At 42.9% G+C, this 21,605-nt stretch overlaps 1 protein-coding gene across 2 annotated transcripts in view; it reads left to right on the top strand.

Annotated features, from left to right (window-relative positions):
* The first annotated feature begins 2,940 nt into the window (after window positions 1–2,940).
* Window positions 2,941–21,605, top strand: part of FHDC1 (FH2 domain containing 1) — a 32,506-nt gene continuing 13,841 nt past the window's right edge. The window contains exons 1-5 of one of the 2 annotated variants that reach the window (XM_035325366.1): window positions 2,941–3,604; window positions 10,254–10,315; window positions 10,901–11,003; window positions 19,739–19,824; window positions 19,906–20,006. In XM_035325366.1, the coding sequence (XP_035181257.1) occupies window positions 3,119–3,604; window positions 10,254–10,315; window positions 10,901–11,003; window positions 19,739–19,824; window positions 19,906–20,006 (838 nt within the window). In that variant the 5' untranslated portion in view covers window positions 2,941–3,118. Of the gene's footprint in view, window positions 3,605–10,253; window positions 10,316–10,900; window positions 11,008–19,738; window positions 19,825–19,905; window positions 20,007–21,605 lie in introns of both variants that reach the window. The other variant, XM_035325367.1, reaches the window with a different exon arrangement.

Raw genomic sequence — 21,605 nt, 5'->3', positions numbered from 1 at the left:
CGCTTGGGTGAGACAATGGCGAGGCGAGGCGGCTCGGTCACCGCCGGCTGCTTCCCTCCTCGGGCTGCTCCGGGCAACGGGCACGCAGCAGTGAGGCGCAATAGGGGCATCTGGAACGGTCGGTCCCGGTCCCTGTCTTCTTCCCTTAACGCCACGGAGGATGCCCGGCCGCGGGACGGCTCCCGGCAGCAGGCACACAAAATCGGAGGGGCTTCTGACCAGCCTGATGGCAGCCCGTAACTCCAGACCGCCGTCCTCTTAACAGCAGGTGACCCCCGCCGCCTGCATCGCAAATATCTGCCCCAGAGCGAAGCTGAACGCAGGCTGTGCCTTCCCTCGGTGCCCTCCTGCCAATGCCCGTGCCTCCCCTCGCCGGCCCACGGCTGGCACTTGTCTCGGCTCAAGCAGCGCGATGGCTTGAGAACAGCTTTTCCTGCGCTGTCTATCGTTCCATCAAGGTTGGGATGTTTTCCTCCTCTTGCATTCCCCACTCCTTTCACTAGGAGTGTCCCTGCCTAACTCAGCAGCGCCCAGCTCTGAGATCAGTCCTTCCCACCGGCTGGCTGTCCGTGTGTCTGAGCGCTGGGACTCGGGTGATTCATCGCCGCCGACTTGCCTTCCCTAGGATTTCATCCCAGTTTTCCTAAAGCATCCAGATTTGTTGGAAGTTTCAAAATAAGGCTCTTACGCCTTGCCTAGGGGCATGGTAGGTCAGTCTGTCTGTCTCTTTTTTCTTTTTCTTTCTCTTTTTTTTTTTTTTTTTAAATCTGTGGGAACCCGAGTTAGAAAATAATAACTGCTGAAAACTGCTTTGTGTTGGGGGAAGGCTGGCTAATGCATATTTCATTCTTAAGTAAATGGTAGGGAGTCAAGATTTTTTTTTTCCAAGTTGAGTATTTCTTTAAATTAATGCAACGGTTAATTGCTTTGAGTGGTTAATTTCTTTCCACCACCTTGCACCTGCTTTTTCATGCCTCTGTGCATCTATGATCATGAACTTGGGAGGAGAGGAATGAACATAGCGCTCTGTAATAGCAACTGGGTATTAATGCTAATTTGAATTTGAAACCCTTTATCCTGATCTACTTTCTTTGTAGCTCTTCCCCTCTTTACCCTGCCATTAAAATACTTTCCATCATTCCTATGGTTTAAACCTCACACAAGCTTTTATAAGCATGTTCTGTTCTCATGAGCACCTCAATAACGTGAGGTGTACAACCAGAAAATCTGAAGCAAGAAAGGGGAGGTCATTGCTACCTGTGCAAGTTTTTGAGAAGACCAGGTGAAGCGGATCGGTTTGTGGCAATTTCCATTGACTTCAGAGAAGCTGTGAGTAGCTGAGCCCTTACGGAGCAAGAGAGAATTTGCCCTAAGGCTTCTTTCTGTACTTGGATCTGTTTGTTCATGAACACTCTAATGATGGATCTCTGGCAAAAATAGCAAAGGTTTTTCATCACCATTATACAATGTCAAATCGATCTGGATTGCTATTAGCTCTGTGTGAACCCTGCAGAACAGACGCACGGCTAAATCCGTGCCAAACTTTTGATTTGATGCTGTTCTCGTGCCAGCGCATTGCTTCAGCTTGAGTTTTCCTGCGACTGATTTTTGCTCGGTGGCTGTCTTTATTCTACATAAATTTTTCTTGTGTGGTATCTTTTTGGTTTTGTTTTTGGTTGGTTTGTGGGTTTTTTTGTTTGTTTTTGTTTCTTGTGAATTCCCCAAATGGTTTTGTGATAACGTGCGTGTTTTCATAAAGCCTCGGAATTCTGCATTAGTCTATACCTGAAATATTTTAAGTTATCTTATCTGAGAAATACAAGGGAAGTAAAGCCAATAGGCGTGGCTTGTCAAAATCGTGCTTTTTACAGAAGTCATTCCTGAAGGTTTACCGTCACCGGCAGTATCTGCTTTTCGTAGGTGGCAGTATAAGAGAGCTTGCTCAAAACTGTTGTGATTCCTGTTAAGCTACCTCGTGAGGTAATCTGGACAGATAGGAAAGCTTTCCCAACTACGTAAAGCTCTGTGTGCCGAGTGCTTAGGATGTGTAGGTTACTGTTCCGGGGGGTTCCTCTGCCCTTTCTCTCCCTGCTTATTGAGCTTGCCGCGGTAACCTAGACACTGAAGTAAATTATAAGGGACAGCTTAATCAAACCACAGTCTGTCTGCCCTTGGTGTGTTTTGGCAGGCAGTGTAGCCTGACAAGTAATGGTAAAATGCAAATAGTGCAGGTGGATGCTCTGCGAACACGGGGAGCCGAGGGGCTGTGTGATATGCTTCCCTTATGGACAGTCACGTCACAGGAAGGCTAAAAAGCAGGACGTTAGGGCAGCCTGTTAAATTGTCACACGTCATGCATTATTTTAATGCAGTTGGATTCACACCAGAGGATTCAGATGGGGTCTATTTGATGCAGTTAATTCACTACCGCAGGAGTAGTTAGCAGTTAGATTTTCTGGGTTGCATAATCGCTTTAAAAAATGTGAAATTAGGAGTCATAGAATTATTCGGGTTGGAGGAGGCCTCTGAGATCACCTGGTCCGACCTTCAGCCTAGTGCTGGCAAGTCCCCCGCTAAACCGTGCTGCTGAGTCCTACATCTACGCGTTTCTTCAGCCCCTCCAGGGGTGGTGACTCAACCACTTCCCTGGGCAAAAGAGTTGAAGATTATTTGGCTTAATAATTTGGGATGCGTACGTTCTCTTACAGAATTGCACCGAGCTGAGAGTCAAGCATGGGTTTGGTACCTGCTGTGTGGTTTAGGAGAGATTCTTGTTTTTGTATATCTTCTTGAAGTCTAAGTCCCCACAAATATTTGAGATATTGGACAGTTTTACAAAGTTACCTGGGGAAAGATAGTTGATTCCCTAAATTTTCCTTCTTGGTCGCCGTTACATGTTAATTCTGGTGTCTTTTCAGCAAAATACCCCGTCTCTCTGACCCGAGTCTCCCCGCTGCCCTTCGTTGTAGGTTGCGAAGATGGCACAGTCCCCTCGTGTGCCGCTGCTGCTGGCAGACTAGAGCTTGAAGGGGCGCGACGCACACCGCTGCTGCTGCGCTGTTCCATGCTTCAGGCAGACCCGAGGCAGTGACGCTCTCCTCTTCGGAGGGGCCGTACAATGCATGTTATGAATTGTCTCTCCTTGGTCAATGACAAAGAAAATGGGGCTATCTCGGTCGCAACAGGATTGATGAGCGAGGACCCGACGGTGGCATCGCACCTCCCCTCGCCTGCTGCGGCGCCGCCGCCCCCTGCGCCATGTCCCCCGGCGGGGGCACCCCCTGCCCCGCCGCTGCCCCCGGGGCTGCCGCCGCCACCCCCGCCGCCCCCACCGCTGCCGGGACCGACCCCCCCTCTGCCTCCGCCGCTGACCAACGGGCACGACAGCCACAGCAGAAAGAAGCGGATGCGGAGCTTCTTCTGGAAAACCATCCCCGAGGAGCAGGTCCGTGGCAAAACCAACATCTGGACGATCGCGGCGAGGCCGCAGTATCAGATCGACACGAAGACGATCGAGGAGCTTTTTGGGCAGCAGGAAGAAACCAAGCCCCAGGACACCAGAAGCCGGTCTTTAAAGTCTTCGTTTAAGGAGACTAAAGAGGAGGTAAGAGCCAAAGTTCCATCTTTCTTTTCCACGATGCTGTGAGAATTGGTATGAATCCTGTCTGGCCTTTGTTTACCTCTGTCTCTGTCGTGGTTCATTCTGACTATAAATTTCTCTTGATTTGAATGGGAGGGGAACGACGGGGAGGATAAACTCTTTGTTCTTGGTGGCACAAATCTGTTTTTCAAAGAGCTAAGAGTGTTTTATTATTTTTACCTGGGTAAGTGCTGTGATCTGATCACCTCTTAAAATAAAAGTGAAGGGAACCGAAGGCACCTGTATTTACTTTTATTGGATAGCCATTGAGTTTTTAGCGTGAAACATAAGTGTATTGTAGTATTTATCTTCAGCTCTTCCACTGTGTCCATTGCACAATCAAAATGCAATTGTGTACTAGGCAGGAGGGAGGGGAGTCCTATCACAAGGGTTAACGTGTTATGTATGTACTTCCGATGTCCTAGAGACGTCAAGAAGGGAAGCACCGGAATGACAGTGAGGCATTAAAATATAATGCATTGGTTAAGGGAATTTAATTGAGATAACTTTACAGTTTCAACTTCCATAAACGTTGCTAGTGAACACTTTTCTTTTGCATCTACCATGCCTTTTCTGGACACAGAAATAACCTGCTTGACTTTTCTACTCGAACAGAAGGTTGTTACAGATTTCTGTTCTGGTGCTGAGAGGTATACTCCAAACACTTCCAGGTGCACTCTGCAGTAAACTGAGAAGTAGCCTTTCCAGTTCTTGAATCCTGACTTAGAGGTAGCCTCTTTTTGAAGCCTGAGCTGAATTGTCTCAAGTGATCTTTCTGTGAAGTAATTGGGGGATAGAAGTGCAGATTTAATCACAGCTGTGTGTGTTTACATGTTAGCTTGTAAACAAAACACAGAGGGCACAGGGTTAACAGATGTGATTATGTATCAGTTTTTAGTGAAAAATAGGGACTCAAAGCTGATGGTGTCTTACAGAAGTTGGAAGACATCAAAATAAAATATCAGCAAGAACAAACTGATGCGCCGATAGTGTTCGTGTTGTACATAGCCTAAAATATAGGGTTTAAAACAGGTATGAGTACTGCAGGCTCTGAAGCCCTGACATCGGGAAGAAGTAATTGAGGCCATCATCAGAGGTAGTGATTAACCTCTGCGCTGTTTTCGGGCTATGTGCATCTTTGAATCAGGATTGCAGTGAGTGGACTTCCTGTGCTGCATGTGGATGTACACAACTCCTTCCTCGTGTGTTTCCTAAGAAGCACCTGCTCCCTTCCAGGACAGCCATGTGTTAAAGAATTAGATAGAGCAAGCGTAATGATAAATTTTGTAAACCAAACGTGGCCCTTAGTGTACAGCAATTGGGGCAGGGAAAAACCCAGTGTGCTCCCGATGTACAGCTTGAGACTTGGGGCATTTTGGGGAGCAATGTTGGAGATTTAAAATAGGCATCTGCAAAATGAGGGAAGCAAACTCCCACTCTGTTACAACTAATGTTCTTCTGCACACATCCAGAGCTGATACCGTAGTCCTCTGCAGCTCGATGCCCATCCACTGCCTCCGCAGGTGGCAGGCAGCGAGGGACCAGGACCTGCCTCTGTGTGCTTATCATGCTGTTTAAGTGCCAAAACGTTCAACTCCCTTGTCAAGCACGCTGCAAGAGCGTGTCAGAGAGCGGTGAGCAATTCTCGTGTGTTAATGGGCTTTGCGGTACTGGCTGCTTAGTAAGGAGATAATGCTGCCGAGCTGCGTGTCACTGGAAGTGCGGAAGCACGGGTACGCAACAGCTCACCTGCTCAGCGTTACTGTGGGCATCATTCAGCAAGGTATGGAGGTCGGAGGCACGGGCAGTGTTTGTGCTTTCTGTCATCGGTGCCTGCAGCTGCCGCTCACCTCAGCGTTATGACAACTATCCTCGGTTCGCTGCAGCAGACAGGCACATGGCATCCCTGTGACCTTGAGGAGACAGCGTTGGAGTAGGGCTGAGGAAGCTGTGGTTCTGTTCTGGCCGTGTCATGGCTTCTGTGTCTTCTGAATTCACATGGTGGAACTAGTCTAGTTGCTGTAGTGTGTCAACAGTGAATTTTCATGGTAATTTCAAGTGCCTAAATTCAGGAATCACTTAGATCCAAATCTGAAGAAAACAGCATCTGTCCAAAGTAACATCCTTGTGCGTGGACAGAGACTGCTCTTTAGGCCCGGGTGCTCCCCTCCGCACAGTGCTGTGGTGTCAGCAGGAGCTCCATAGACCGACTGCGGCCGGTGCTGAGGGCACTCCCCAGAGACTGGTGGCGATGGGTGTCATGCCCGCTGCAGAGAGCGATTATGAAATCACGAGCCAGTTGGCAAAAGGTTTTGTTGGAGCTGACAGAACTGCATTCTCTTTTAATTCCTCAATCTGTAGTGCTATATCCACACAATTCAGGTACCCAGCTCAGGCTATTGCATCCCCATTCTGGAGGCTCAATACTAACATCGTTATTATAACTGAAGTCACTTGAGGTTTGAGTCTCACTCCTACAGCAAATGCCTTCCTTCTCATAAACAAGCCCTCACCAAACCCTTAGGAGATTAATTAACATGTTTCCTTAACGAAGAGCTTAATTTGCCGCTATGGTTTCTCGTAATTTGAGTCTCTTAAAAACAGGGGGTGTAGAGCAAAGTTTACACACCGGCTGCAAACTACTTTCCCCGTCCTTTGGAGGCGGTACGGCGCAGCGGGCGCTCGCTGCAGCCTGCCCGGCGCTGGAGGAGGCAGGAGGGTTTGTCGCCAGCCGAGGGAGCTGGCCTGGCTTCCTCCTCTGCTCCCTTCCCTCCTACCCCTCACGTGTGCACTGGCATCACTGGGAGTGGTCTTCTGTTGTTTTAGGGAGCTGGATGGCTTACAGAAGGCTCCAGTGAATTGCAGAGCCTGTGCAAGGACTTCGTGAGAGGAGAAGGGGGAAGGATGATGGAAGGGGCAAACAGGATACGTCTCTTCCCTCCTCCTGGCTGTGCCCTCTGTCTCTTTTGCCTATGCTAGCTCTAACACTCATTCCACCTTCTTGAGAGCTGATTCAACCTGTTAATCCAGCAGGGAACAGACCCAGCAAAAAAGCAATGAGAAGAGCACCAGTGCCAGCCTCGGGGAGGGAGCAGGCGAGGAGCGTGGTGGCAGGGTGAGATGGAGGGGGACGTCCCTTCCGGGTGGCGGATGGCTGCTGGGCTCGCTCAGGCTGCAGAAGTGCACCTTTCCTCAGGCACTCCAGGCACTGCTTGTGCCTCAGAGAACAGAGCACGAAATGATAAATTCAATCATGGTGTTCAGCATGTTGTAAGGTGAACTGGAAACTGAAGCGGGATGTTGTCTGTGTCCTTCCTAATCTCCAGCACTGAGCCTGTGCCGCCAGACTGTCCGTGCTTGCTGAAACTTATGAACTATATCCCACTGTGTGAAAACCCGTTATTCTCATCCAGGGAATCCATAGAATGTTTTGGTTTCACTTGTCTGTCATAAACTCACCTTGTCACGTTCCTTTTCCTCACTGACAATCTCACGGCAAGAAACTCCTGCTGCATTTCCACAGTGACTACAAATCTGGGGTTGAGATGAGGCCTTTTGTGTCTCCCAAAATGCTCCTCTGCATCTTTCCTGTTGGTTGAAAATGCATGTCAGAGTTCAGAAGCAGATTTCCTCTTAACATCATCACAACTTCACCATGGCATGCAAGCTGATTTTCCCCTTCTCTTAACACAGCTGCATCTAAAACAGTGAATTAATCCAACAGTGGTGGATTAGTATTGGTTAGCTGAAACTGTTCTTACCCTCCAGGGTCTGCCCCTGCTGTAGATCGCAGAAGTACAGCAGCTTGCGAATGATGGTGGTGACTAGTGGGTCCAGGAGTGGATCAGCCGTCCTTCCATAAGGGATCGAATGGTTTATGAAAGGGAGGTGGCAGGTGTGTGAGGCAGGGACGTTTGTGTTTGGTGGCAAGCATGTCTGGCAAAGTGCAGGTGCTGAGATGGTGCAAGGCATTTGAGAGGGTCGTAATATTTCCACAGTAAGGTAAACAGAAGTTTAATAGTGTTTTCTGGCAGGAGATTTAAAGATGAGAGTGGAGAAAGCTCTCCTGAATGAACCTAAAGAAAATCATAAGGAACCATAAGAGGTTTCCTTTGGTATAGAAGGTCACAGTGAGCAGGGAGAGCCTGTTCTCAGTTCTTTGCTTCCCGAGTCAAGCTGTCAACAAATGTCACTGGTACACAGCACTTCAGTGTCTTTGTAGGTGGTAAACAGAGATCCGGAACGTGCTGCGCTGGCAGCAGTGCTGAAGGTGTGCGTGAACAGATGAGAGGAGCAGGCTCTATCAAAAGCTGGGGTAATGCTTAAAGGGTAAAAAGCAAGTGGCTGGGAGGAAATTTTATGCAGATAGCTTTCTGCAAAGACCAAATTGAATGAGAGCTCAGTGGGGAAGAGGAGTAGACACTGGGAATAGATGTTAAGTCTGTTTCTAAATCTGACATGCAACAAGGTACTACTGAATGTGAGGTGGAAGGTACCATACTGCAGAGAGTTGGAAGGTGTGTTTATGGAGTATCTGCCAGGTTCCCCTTGTCTCCTCCTCACACTCCCGTCTGGAAACTCCATGAAGGTAGTTAAGTAATGACAGCTTTTTTCAAACACTTTTGATAATCTTAAAAAGGACACCAGGTGAGCAATGACCATAAACTGAGCCGTGCGTTTTGGTTGTGTGCTTGAACAAGAAAGTGGGAAAAAACTAGAGTACAGTCAGAGCGAAAAGCATGTAAGGTCCCTGTACGTAAAAGAAGAACAGCTATGACATGTTTTATGTCGTGCTGATAAGGCAAATGCAGCTTTATATGTTATCATCTCCTGTTTTTCTTCTAGGGCCAACATTTAAAAAAATCTCTAGTTTTATGTAAGGTTGTAATGTACGTCTGAATTGTGCCACAGAAACCAAAAGTTTACCCAGGAGATGGTCAGTCTTATTTTAATAGTGACCAACTGTGACTAAACATGAGGTGTACTGGAGATTAACTACGAATATGCTTAAAAAAAAAACCACAAACAACCCAAAAGCTAAAGTCACGATGGCAGAACTTACTTGACTTAAACCAGTAGAGAGAGATCAGAGAATTTGCAGTGACCGGAGCAATTAGGGACTGGAGCTGCAGTTTGAGAGGTCAGTGAGAGGTCCCTGCATTTGAAAACAGATTAGATAGTGCAAAAGAAGAGATAGCTGAACCTGTCCTATGTTAAGGGGCTTTCCCTTAATGATCTGTTGGGGCCTCTCAACTCCTAAGATAAGGAGAGAATAAACCATGGCCTGGCCTCTTATCTTTGCATATGCTAAAACTGAAGGGTTTCAGGCTAGCAGTCATGTAATTAAACCTAATACTCTGATATTTCCTGTGTTTCCTGGTCTTTACTGATTTCAGGAGAGAGGAGATTCACAGATTTTGGAAAACTTTAGAATCTGATTCACTTTTTTTCAGCAGATGAAGAGGCTGTGTATGCAGTAGTATCCTGCGGATAGCACATTAGCCATACCTGTATTTTCCCTATCACCAGCTGACTGCAGGCTATCTCTTGACAATGCCAACTTTTTATTTATATATATATATACTTCTAATTCTTACGCTGTCACAGAGGTCAAGACACCTTTCCACTTGCCAAAACCTCAAACATCATGTGAGTCCAACAGCAGTCCTGAACATCTGTGTGTACTGAGCTGATTTATTGTGGCACTGTTAACATGAAGCAATTCTCTTGTCCTTGTATACCTCATGACTTTTCTAGCTGTTGCCACCAAAATAGCTGTGGTAAAACTTCAACCTTAAGGACAAGATTCTCTAGAACTGTGGCTGACGTCTCAGGTTTGTGGTTGTATGTCATTGCAGTCAGAAAAAATAGCATGAAAAGAACTAATGCTTTGAATTGAAATTAAACATAAAAAGCTAGGGAAAAATTAAACTTTGCTTAATCTTTTTAAAACTCTTTCTCTGCTTAATCTCCAGATTTGTATATGTAAGATGATAAAGCAAATCATCTTTAAAATACAATGCGGGGGGGGGACTGTCATTTTATTATGGGTTTCTATTTTCATTCTGGACAAAGGAAACAGATTTGAATATCATTTGTCTCAGGTTTTGATTCAAGATTGGTTTGTTTACCTTTCCATTTGATCAGTGTGGCTGTTAGTTCATGTGAATGAAATCAGTATTGCATGTTGACCTCTGCTTATAGAAAGCCCGTCCTCATAGTTGCTGCGTAACCTCTGAAATACACGGATTTTGAAGTGTGTTGCTAACTAGCAGTGGGGCTTTCAGACTCAGCACAACCTATTAATTGAGCAACATTTTATAGATAGTGTTATGAAATAAGCAAGAAGAATGTTTTCGTTTTGTAATGAAATAGAACTTTATTCCTTCCTTCTGTAAATGTTGCTGTGTTTTTACAATTTGCTTGAGAAAAGGTGTTGTGTGTGGTCTGTGTATTTCCCTGGTAAAAACTAGTTCTTTGATTAGAAATTACTAATTTTGCTCCTGATTTGGTGGCAAGTGCATACGAGTATAGCAGTTTAAGGAATGATATCTGCATTATGTGCTATTCTCTTATGTATTAGTAGATTGATCTCTCATGTTCTCTCTCTCAGGTTTCCATTTTGGATGCAAAACGGAGTATGAACATTGGGATATTTCTCAAGCAATTCAAAAAGTAAGATTTTATTTTTCTGCGCTGCTAGTGCAAGCTACAGATGTTGTGTGCAATTCCTAGTGAATTTCAATTGTCATCAAATGTATGGTATATTGTGCTCTGTTCTGATGGAATTTGCAGTTCTATACAAGCTTGTCATAAGTAACTACACTTCATAATCTGTTTACTAATGCTTAGTTTTGACAGACATTATGACTTATCCCTGAACATTCAGATTTTGCTGCTGTTAGTCGAAGTGGGTTTTCAGGTGCAGTTCAAGGAAGCCCTTATATCTCATGCAGAACTGCATGAGATCTGCTTTTCATTGGGCCCTCTTCGTTACAAAGAATTAATGGAAAGCTGAGGTGGGGTTTTGTTTGTTTGTTTTTGAGTAAGCTGTTTCAATGCTATCTGAATCCACTCCTGATGTTACCTTTTAGTAAAGTCATCGCTCAAAGTAATGTTAGAATAATGTTGCTGCAGACACAGATACAGATAACCTCATTATAATTCCTTTCAGTAACACAAGCGTGATGTTTTTTTCAATTTCTGTAACTATTCAGCCTACAAGTGTTAGAAATGTGTATGCTCAATTGTTTTTTCAAGGTCTGCTGAATCCATCATTGAAGATATTTATCATGGAAGAAGTGAGCCCTATGGTTCTGAAATGCTGAATGAATTTCTTAAATTGTTACCAGAAGCAGAGGAGGTAAATAATAGTTTTATGTGGCGCTTATTTTTCTGCAGAGTTCTACTGTCTGGGATCCCAACATGAAGGGCTGTCAAAAAAAAAAACAAGTGGTGGTGGTGGGGATCCAGACCCATCCTTAAGTCAGGGCATAGGAAACCCCCCAAGTGCAAAGTTTTAATCCTCATTTTCCATGTGGTATTGAGATTGCAGCATAGTTGTTCCCTTCACATCAGGTAACTTCATCTACCTTTAATGTACTTTTGAAAGAAAGTATTGCTAAGCTATTTTTGATCTCTGATGTCCCTTATGAGCTTTTGTCCCATAAACATGCTACCAAGGAAGGGAACCGTCCTGTGTGCAGTGCAGAGAACTCCGCACAGCGGGTCAGGAAACTCCGAATCAAAGTACATCCTAATGCAAACAAATAGTTTCACTTCTTTGGCACCTGCCTCATACTTCCCTGTTGCAGTGCCTGGGAGCTGAGTATCGGCAATCTTCTGGTACTCTCTTATCGCTTATGGTTTGCTGCCTTCTTGGTGCATTTGGAATCTGCTTGCCCCTTGGCCCAGGACATTGGGTTCCAATGAGGGCAGAAAGGCTGCTCCTCTGTGCAGCACCCATACAACTTGCTAATGTTGTTCAGTTCTCCAAAGGAGACCTGATAGAGCACACAGAATCATCAGCAGAACCTTCTGCTCCATCTCTGTGCCCATGGTATGACCTATGTGCAAGTGCTGCTTTCTCCCTTCCTGGTCCCACCCTTCAAGCCCAATCAGATGATTTAGGAGGTGAAGCTTCATCAGCTGACCTGGGAGCCCTGCTTAATGATGCACAGTTCCTTGTCTGCTCTTGTATTTGTACTGGCCCATTAGTACGTACTTGAGAGAAATGTATACCAGAAACTTGACAGAATTACCATTGGAATTGCTTGAGTGTTTCACATCAAGGTGATTGCTGAAACTCAGGAAATTGCTAGTTAACGTCCACATAGAGATCAGCCTCGCCTCACGTGCTTTACCACTTCAAGGTCATGCCGTCCAAGCACTCTGTTTCTTCTGTGCAGCAGCAAATCTCAGATCCCGTCACATTATTTTTCTGTTGCCTATTCAACACTAAATTGAGCTTCTTTTGTGGAGAATCTTGTTAAAAAAAGTGTTGTTTTGTTATTTTTATTTTTATTTTTTTAGAGTTAAATGATATCAGAAAGTTTAAATGTAATACGAAAAAAAGCGGTGAAAATAGTTCTGGGGGCTCAAACTGTTTCCCCTTCTTCCTTTTTTGAATTTCAGTGCAAATTCCTATATTTAAACAGAATTTAACTTTCTGGGATTTATCTCTCTGGGCAGGCAGAGAAAGCAGTGGAGTTTAAGTGACTCCTTAGGTAACTGTGTATATTGAGTGCAGTGAGCTGAAAGAAAGGTATTTTTAATTCTTTTCCTCTTTCTGGTTTAGATCTTGGTTTTTATTTTAACACAAGTTGAAAATGTTTCAAAGGGCATACTGCTGTGTGATACAAATGTTGTAATTCCACTAGAAGTCTAATGTGCATTGCTGAATTTTATCTTTTGGAGTATGACGGTAGTCAAAATGCATCCTCCTGCTAACTATTGGTAGGCAATGTGTGGTTTCCGAATCCACAGGAGATGGTCCTCAGTACTCAGCTAGCCACATTGTAGGTCCAGTTGGTGCTGCTCAGGGTTGAGAGGTTTGTTTATTTCCAACTCAGTGATTTGACAGCAGGCCTACCCATCAAGATAGTGGGGCCAGAACACTTAAGAAGTGCTTTTAAGGAACCGCTTCAGAAATTAATGGAAGAGATTTTATGATATAGAGCAGTATTAGAAATTATGGGGCATCAGATGTTAGATTTGTTGTTGTTCCCAAGGGAAGGCAGGGAAGAAGCTTGTTCTCCATGTGAAAATACTTGTATTTTACTTAATGAATTCCATGCTTCAGAGATCTCTTTATTCATGGTCAGGAAAAGGAAAGACCCCCTTTCCCCATGGTTATTCTCCCTGTAATTGTTTCATTTCTTGGAGCTTTCACTGCTTCCTGGGAATTGGAAGCTCTATGCAGTACCACAGCTATAGCTGGGGTGGGACAGGGAGAATATGTTGAGTGTGTGTGTTGGTGCTGCTGTAATGGAAAAGTGTTTCAGTGCCTTCACATCCTCATTCTTTGAGTGCTCAAAGAGTGAGCAAATCCTATAACTCATTTGCTACTTGTGGCTCCTAGAATATTATTGCAGTAAAGAAAATCCATCTCTTTAGGAACCTTAGAGCTTTTGTTGTTTGTCTTTCTCAGCACTTTTTTTTAAATTTTATATTTTTTTTTACTAAATGTATGTTCATTGTTCTCTTTGTATGTCCTGTTCTTTTTTGTCAGTGTTTGTCTGCCTCTTGGTCTGAATACTTGCCTCCTGAAATACGGATTCATGGTTTACTAAGGGGAAGGCATCAGAACCATACAAACATACAAATAATCTGAAGTCACTAGAGATACCAGATGAAGGGGTGCTATTTCTTCTGGTGTTCCCTATTTGGTTTAATAGTCCCTAATTGCTTTTTGATCTAGTGGTCATAGCACGTGACATAGCTTTGGCAAGGTGTCATTGTGCCGTCCTACTGCTGTCATGTCCCTGCAGAATGTTTCGCCCATTCTCAGCAAGGTATCTCTGGGATTGCCCTTGGATACTTCCCATCCTTTTAAGGACCAGCTTTGTTGTTGTAGGGGTTGAGAATTACCCTGAGCAGAGACCTAGGTGGTTAGCTCCTACAAAGTCAGTTGTTACTCAGTTACGTGTTCTGTCTTGGCTGTCCTTTTGCAGTTCCCCTTTGCATGTCCTTCATTTCTGCAGCTCAGCTATTTGCAGTCACATTTCCCAGTAGCACAGTTGTCTTGCAGGTTGGAATGAGGTCCAAGCACCCCGTGCCAGGCATATCCTCCACCCTGATAGCTGCGTGTTTGGAGATGTCGTCTTCTCTCTTTTATATGGGACCATAAACCTTTAGTTCATCAAAATGAAAGCAGGGTGGGTGGAACACCATTCCTGGTCACAGCTGTAGGAAGGACAACTCTGGACCGCCTCACTCCTTCATTATAACCAACAACCTTTACAGTTTATCTGGTGTGGATAAACCGTGGCTTTATACTGTAATCTTATCTAGAAGCGTTATGATATGTAGTTACATTACCTCAACGTTCTCACTGCTTTGACGTACGCGACACATTTTTACACCATTTCAGTCCATATTATTTCGGACATCTGAGACAGGCATTCCAGCATCTTTGAGATGGAACAGCTTTTTGGGAAGGGAAGCTAGATACTCAGGCTAACAAATAGATATACCATCTGCTGTCTTTAGGATTATTCTTTTTGCGTTACTGTATTGTGTCAACTCTTTACGTGCAGAAGTAGGTGTCAGTACTAGTAATATTCTAGCTTTTCTTCCAGCTATGAAAGCTGTTGGGATCGTTGTGTATAAATGGCAAGTACTGTCTCTCTGCTGGGTGCTTTTTTTTTTTTTTTTTCAATCTGAATAAGACCATTGTTGAAATATTGGCACTGCTGTGAAGACTTCTTGTCACTCTGAAAATGTTTAGGTATTCTCAAATGTTTAATTTGAAAAACTTGACAAGTTCTTGAAACTGGCAAACCTAGAGCTTGCTGCAGTGTTTCACTCAACAGTTCAGGGCTGTGAGTGGCATGAGAGTAACCATAGTAGAGTGGATTAAAAAAAAAGAAAAAAAGGAACAGGAGAAGGTATGAACATTTCTAAATACGTTAACAGGTAGGATAGGTTCTCTGACTGTGTAAGCCTTATTAGAAGTCCTGCTGTTTGTGCCTTACAGTGATTAGCAGTGCTGTAAGAGGAAGAAATGCCTATTTGCAATCTCCTTTGCTTAACCCCTCTTGCAGCTCATGTTGATTTCCAAGGAGCCTTTGTTGTGACTGAAGCAGTGGCCTTCTCTGATACATCACTTTTGAACAGATTCCTAGCTAAGTGTCTTAACTACATCCTGTTAAAACAGCTGACAACTGTTACTTACTTGTTATTCCTGTCCAAAACAGAGAAGCTTTTACCTGCTTTTATGTGCACATCGTTGCACTGTTCAGCAGGCCCTGACTGGTAGAAGTTGTGAGAGTCCAGTTTTTAATGAGCTAGAATAGCTAGAATTTGTTTTTTAAATATATACAGAAGAGAGCATATCATACTACTAATCAGCTCACCCACACACATGCACGCCCAGGTTATCAGCACAATGTCTTCCTTCACAATCTCTCAAGCCCGTCCTTTGCTCTTATACTGTTTTAAAACCCTAGTTATCTGTCACCTGCTTTACTGGAATTGTTTCTGTCTATCAGCTCTACCCTTTTCAAACCATGTTTGTATAGTAACTGTCCCCTCCTTCCTTCAGTCAGCACTCTGTACAGCTGACCATCCTTCAGGGCTTTCGTCTTCTGCTTCCTTTTTTTCACCCCTTATGTTAGCCACGGGTGTTTCTCCTTTTCCGTTTACCATTAGCTGATAGAGGTTTGCCACTACCCAAGCATGTGCCCCATGGTATTTCACCACCTAATGTATTAACTGCTTTCCCATACGCCCTCGTGATTTGATTTCATTGCGATCCATTTTAGGGTTTTGGTGTTTTTCAGTTGTGTTGTTCTCTAGTGCCCTGCCTGTTTGCAATGTTATGGAAATATTTAAAAACAAACAAACAAAAAACCACCACACACACAAACAACAGAGAAATGTTTACTCCTCAGGACTGTTGCGCTTGGCTTTACTTCTATATTTGTAATATGGGGAATAGTTGACTTAGTTGATTGGCACATGGGAAAGTACTTAGAGGCATATATGAGGATGAGTGGTGTACTGACATGTACTCTTCTTCAGAGATCCTGGATTTCTATTTAGGAGTGCGGGATATCTGTTCCATGCCCCAGTAAAATCCCAGTACTTGTTAATAAGTACCGCTGGTAGCCAAGAAATATCTGAGAACTTTAGTGGCAGGAATGCAGTAGCTCTCCTGTCTGTGAGGAATGATATTTACAATAGTCATATTTAGTCCAAGTATTCACAAATCAAAGATCAGGCTTTCTGCGTTTCATAAGTGAAGCAAATTATTTATGTGAGAACCTCCAGTATCTAAAATCTGATGTAGTGTGCATGGGCATGCATGGACAGTGCAAATGCATGTTCCATATACAAATATGATGAAAAAATTAAATTAGTAACTCTGTGCCCAATTTGAGTAATACAGAACTGAGCATACAATACAATGTGCTGTCTTGCATGTATGCATTACACTGCTGTGTCTTGTTACATGCAGTTGTGGAAAAGATTTTGTTATGCTTGGAGAGAGGAGGTCAAGGCTGGAAATGTTTGAGTTATTCATTGTGATTTTAAAATAAACCACATTTTTTTTAAGCTCTTTTGTGTTCTCAGACTAATTATAAACCTATCTATTGTATCTTCTCACATGATTAATAGCAACCATTGTTGTCAATGCCCGTAGTTTCTTCGCAGTTCCTGGCTGCGTTTAGTGTTTTGGTTGGACTCCCACTTGCAGGAGCACTGGAGGTTGTTGGTTCTCGTTAGCAAGGCTTAGGCAACGTGGCTGTAGAGAGAAGAGGCCTCTCCCAAGGGGTTTTGAGTAGCCCTGGAACACGTAGGGGCAGCCATCCAAACCTTTGAGCTGTAGTGTATAGAAGCTGTTAGTTTACAGGAGTGTCAAATAAGTAACTTTTATTTCTGCTTTGTGGTGGGAGAAAGGGACTTTTTAAGTGATGAATTGTGTAATAATGAGGGAAAGCACAACCAACTGTTGTTGTAACTTCATTGAGGTGTTGTCCTTAGCCATTCCCCAGAGTATTTCCAGTTTTAAGACAGAGTTAACATGGGATTTAGTCTCCTGTCTGGAGAACTTAAACACATAAAGAAAATCGGGCTATGCGGTGCGGAATTCTAGGACAAAAGGGACCTTATAACTCTTCCCTGTTTTTGTGGAGTGGGTCACTATCTTCTACCTTGCTTGGGTTTGAGGCTTGTCAGGGAAGATTCTTTGTTATTCCTTATAAAGGTAGTTTTGGACATGTAGGGCAAAGACAGTGGGGTTTAAGTGATGTGGGACGGAAAAAGCGTAGCCATGCTGTGAGCACATCTTTATTTTAAGGATGATTACACAGACTCTCTTTTGGGCTGACAACTGCCCCAAATTTTTGCATTGTGACATTCACACCCCATCTTATCCATCAGAAGGCAGCCAGGTGAATGTCTTCTGTTTTGCTTGTATAGGAAAATTCCTCTGGGTGAATTCTGGGGTTTTGACGCCCTTGTACCACTTCAGGCATTTTTCCTGGTAAAGGGTGGGAGAAAGTGGATTTCATCCAGCGTCCAGAAAAAGTTTTGAAATGTTCGACTCTTGGGGAGGCAAAGTCCATACTGCAGCATTAACACTCCACATAGGTAACATTGATTCTCCTCACAGCACTACATTTAAATGTAGTACAGGCAGCATTAGTTAATATTTCTGTGAGTATCTCAGGCTTTGTTCATTACTTTTTGTGCATTTAAATCTTAAAATTGCATCTTTCTTTAAATGCCTGTGGTTACGTGATCTTCATCTTGGTGATTTGTGGGTGGGGTGGCAGTGGTGTGCTTCTATTGTTGTTTTTTTTGTTGTTGTGTCCCCCGTCCCCCCTGAAAATCTGAATGCCTGTGTCCTTTATAGCCAATCTGGTATTTGCAATATACGAAAATGAAGTTGGAGGTTTTGCAGGTTTTACTGTTTAGAAAGTAGACCGCTATGTTTTGGGAAGGTTAAAGAACAACCTGCAAAGTCTGTCTGAGATATTTACTATCTCCCACCCCACACTTCATAATGTAGGGGAAAAGAAGTCTTTATTTGGGTTTTGTTTCTTGCTTGTTTTAACACCTTAGAAATATCAGGAATGTCAAGTCTGGTCTTTCCTGTTTTTTGTTGGCAGACTTCTTGAATGACTTTGTAAATTAGGAGTTTTCTCAGGCCTCAAATACATGGTATGCAGTTTATCTTTAGAAGGAGCTTTTGTCTGAATGAGTTAAATGGCAGGTTAGGAAATTGAGTTAGATAGCCTCAATAAAAATTGCTTTTTTGATTGGAATTCGCTTTCTGGCAGGAGTTTGTTTGTTGCTTTTGAAATTTGAAAAGGAGGTTTTATTATTCTGGGTTTAATTTCCAATTTTTGTTTTCTCTTTACTAATGTACTCTCAACACTTCTGTATTTTATGATATGGAGAAGAAAAATGGGAATAAATCAGAAAAAAGTGATTTAAATATCCTTTTATTCTGCGAGTGCAGAATTTATTTTAAATCCCTGATTTGTCATAACGTGTGTTGTCTTTCACTAAAAATCAGTATTACTCTTTTTTTACAATGTGAAATCGAAAAAAAAAAAGCCACAAACAACAGCAACAACAACAAGAAAATCTTGCTAAATCCTGTAAATCCTGTCAGCCTGGAAACTGTTGATGCCCTGATGGAGTATGTCTCTTTCCATGATATCTTAACAAGCTTCCTAAAACTGAAAAGCAGTTGTGTAAATGTGGTTATGAATGGACCTTAAGTGTAATGTCATGAAAGGGAAGGCTGATGGGTAGTGTGTAAACCAGTGGAAATGAACAACTGATACTGGATGTGAACTTGTTGGTTGAATGAAGAAATACCATAATTGTGAGTGAGCTCTGCTTTTGGACACAATTGCTGTGTTGGGAAATGTGGAAGAAATTCCAGTTACACTTAAGTATATGTGCATGTATTTTCCACTTCTTCTGTATAAACATATACTAAGTATGTGGGCAGATCAGTGGCTTGCAGATCATGCAAATATATGGATTTTGGTGGAGCTGGGAAGGAAGATTGACAAAATGAATGCAGTGATAGTTCCTTTACACGTAAATGCTGTCTCAAAATACTGACCACAAATAACTTCAAAATGCAACCTTGCATTTATCTTTAAACTATTTCATATGAATGAAAAAAGTAAACTCAAGAGCATTAGGTTTTACCCCTGAAGAGAGTTTTAGAGGAAACAGTTGAAGCAAGTATCTTGGTGAGGAGAAAAAAAAAAAAAAAAAAAAAAAAAAAAAAAGATTTCACTGATTTTAGCTGCATTGTGCCAAAGAGACTTAAGCAGTCTTATGCTGAAAATGCTGAACACAGTTAACTTTAAACTACACCCAATACTTCAGGTTATGCCCAAGTGTGTATCGTAGTTGTTGAAAAGTTGAGGATCATTTTTCAGATCATCCCTTGAGCAGCTGTTTCCTGGCAGGACAAAAATTCAGCTGGAGAATGGCAAATGGACCGGTGAGAAAGAGAAGAACCGATTCTCATGGGGAAACTGGAACAGCGTTGTCCTAAACATAATGATGAGGGCAATTTTATTTTTTTTCAACACCAACAGAACATGTTTGAGGGAGTAATTGGGGACGGGGAGTGGAGGAGATACAGAGTGATGGTACCATGTTTTCTCCATTAGATTTTGTAGCTAGGGTTTCAGGAGAAGAATGATGTTACTGGTTTTATTTTTTTTTTTCTAGTTGGGATGTGCCCAAATTACAAGATCTTGGGCTGTAAAGCTGTTTAGGCACTTAGTGAACTCTTTAACTCCTGTTGAATTTGCTGTTTTTCAGGGTGTTTCCTTCCAGAATCAAGTTAATCTTGATCTTCAATAAAATTCTTTGCTAGTGTTTTTTTCTCTTTTCTAGGTAAAGAAATTAAAAGCCTTTGATGGAGATGTATCAAAACTGTCTCAAGCTGATTCCTTCATGTATTTACTAATCCAGGTGCCAAAGTAAGGAGATAGTAGGTTTATTCTGTTCATGATGGTTCTCTTTGGCTGTCAGTTCTAAATCTGTTTGTTTGTCTGCTCCAGTTACGCTCTTAGGATTGAAGCCATGGTGTTAGAGAGGGAGTTCTCACCCTCCTGTGCTTCTCTGCAGGATGACATGAAAATTATAAGACGGGCAACAAAAGGTAATTAAGCATGTTGGGACATGTATAATACTCTTGTTTTTGTTAGCATGTTAATTAGTCTGCATTATGAAGACCAGAGCTTGAATTTCAGGTACCTTCACTATTAAAAGGAAGCTAACTCCCCTCTGACAAATGCCATCAGGGTGTGTCTGGTGAATCTTTGCTTCCAAAATCAAAAATCCGGAGACTTGGACACACTACCAATGAGTTCATGACCAAAGCCTACAACCAGTATATCCTACGCTGACGCAAGCAAAGGTGTTCATGGTCAAATTAGGACAAATCCTTGTCATTTGAATACAGTTCACTCTTTCATGTATCAGTGTTGCTGTGATTGAATCCCATTGTTAAACCTTTCCGCTCGCTTTCAGAGATCCATACAGAAAATCACTGTCTATTTTCCAGATTTCCCTATGTGCAGTTGCCTTTTGAGGAGGCAGTACCGATGGGCTAAAATCTTTACTATGGAGACATAATCCTATTGCTATTTCCTTGTCTTCCCTTGTTGTTGAATTCATGTTCTCTACATTTCACAAGCTTTGAAATACTACGACTGGTTATTCTTAAGCTAATATGGTATCTTCTGCTCTGTGGGAAAATAACTGATTTCCTAGTTCCATTTAACGTTAATGCTGACATTTTCAAATGCCTTGAGTACCTATTTGTCCTGTTTCTCAGTATGAAAGTCCTGCTTCATGCTGGTATATATTCTGACAGACTACTGGGGCACTGTCTAGACTGCTTCTAGTGGGATAAAAAGGCACACTAGTCAAAATATTCAAATATGAGCACCAGCACTTAGGATAGTCATTTTTAGTGAAAGGAAAGGGAGAAAAGTCTGGTGTGTTCTTCCCAGCTGTGGCGATTGAACTGGTCCTTCCTGACTCAGGAAAATGTCCCTTACCTTAAGCTGAGGTTTGAGTTTGGCCTTTTATTGGGAGCTCTTTGAAATCATTGTTCTTTGTTTTGAGCAACAGACATAGGTGAGGGGAATATGTTATGTATAAAAGCAGCCGCTCCCTATTGTCCTTCATGTCCTTCACCCAGGACCTTTCTGATGAATTCTTTCCCTCCAGAGGAGACACTTTAGTCTCCAGATCCTGCACCAGGCCAGTCATGCAAATCAGACTGAGCTTCCCTGTCTTCAGTCCAGTTGTGTCATGCGCTCCTCTCCATTTGGTCTTTTCACTTGAGGGCTTGTTGATAGCCTGAAGTTGTTTAGGAATTCTGTCTACTTTTCTATACCCATCTACTCTGTTTCTTTCCTTGTAATTAAGCTGTGAGAATATTTACTTAAATCCTAACGCTGATAACCACTAAGGCTTAGGATGGTCTAAATAGCTTGATGGATTCTCATCTCGCCTGCAAATGGATGTATCTCATAGTGACGCTAAGCAGGCTCTTAGTATGCAAAACCTCTAGACGTTGCTTTCTCTCCTTGGCCTTATGAAATTCAGTATTCTCTTTTGTATTCTCTCCTCTTTCTTCCCCCTTACTTCCTCACCTATAGCTTGTTAGATCACAGACTGCTTAATTAGTTATGTTTTTATCCTGCTAATACTGAAATCCAAAGATACGAGGGCTGTCTGCTTCCAAAAT

This window comes from Oxyura jamaicensis, chromosome 4 (genome assembly GCF_011077185.1).
Source record: "Oxyura jamaicensis isolate SHBP4307 breed ruddy duck chromosome 4, BPBGC_Ojam_1.0, whole genome shotgun sequence".
NCBI lineage: Eukaryota > Metazoa > Chordata > Aves > Anseriformes > Anatidae > Oxyura > Oxyura jamaicensis.
The sequence above is the reverse complement of the archived record's forward strand: the minus strand, read 5'-3'. Positions and strand labels throughout refer to the sequence as shown.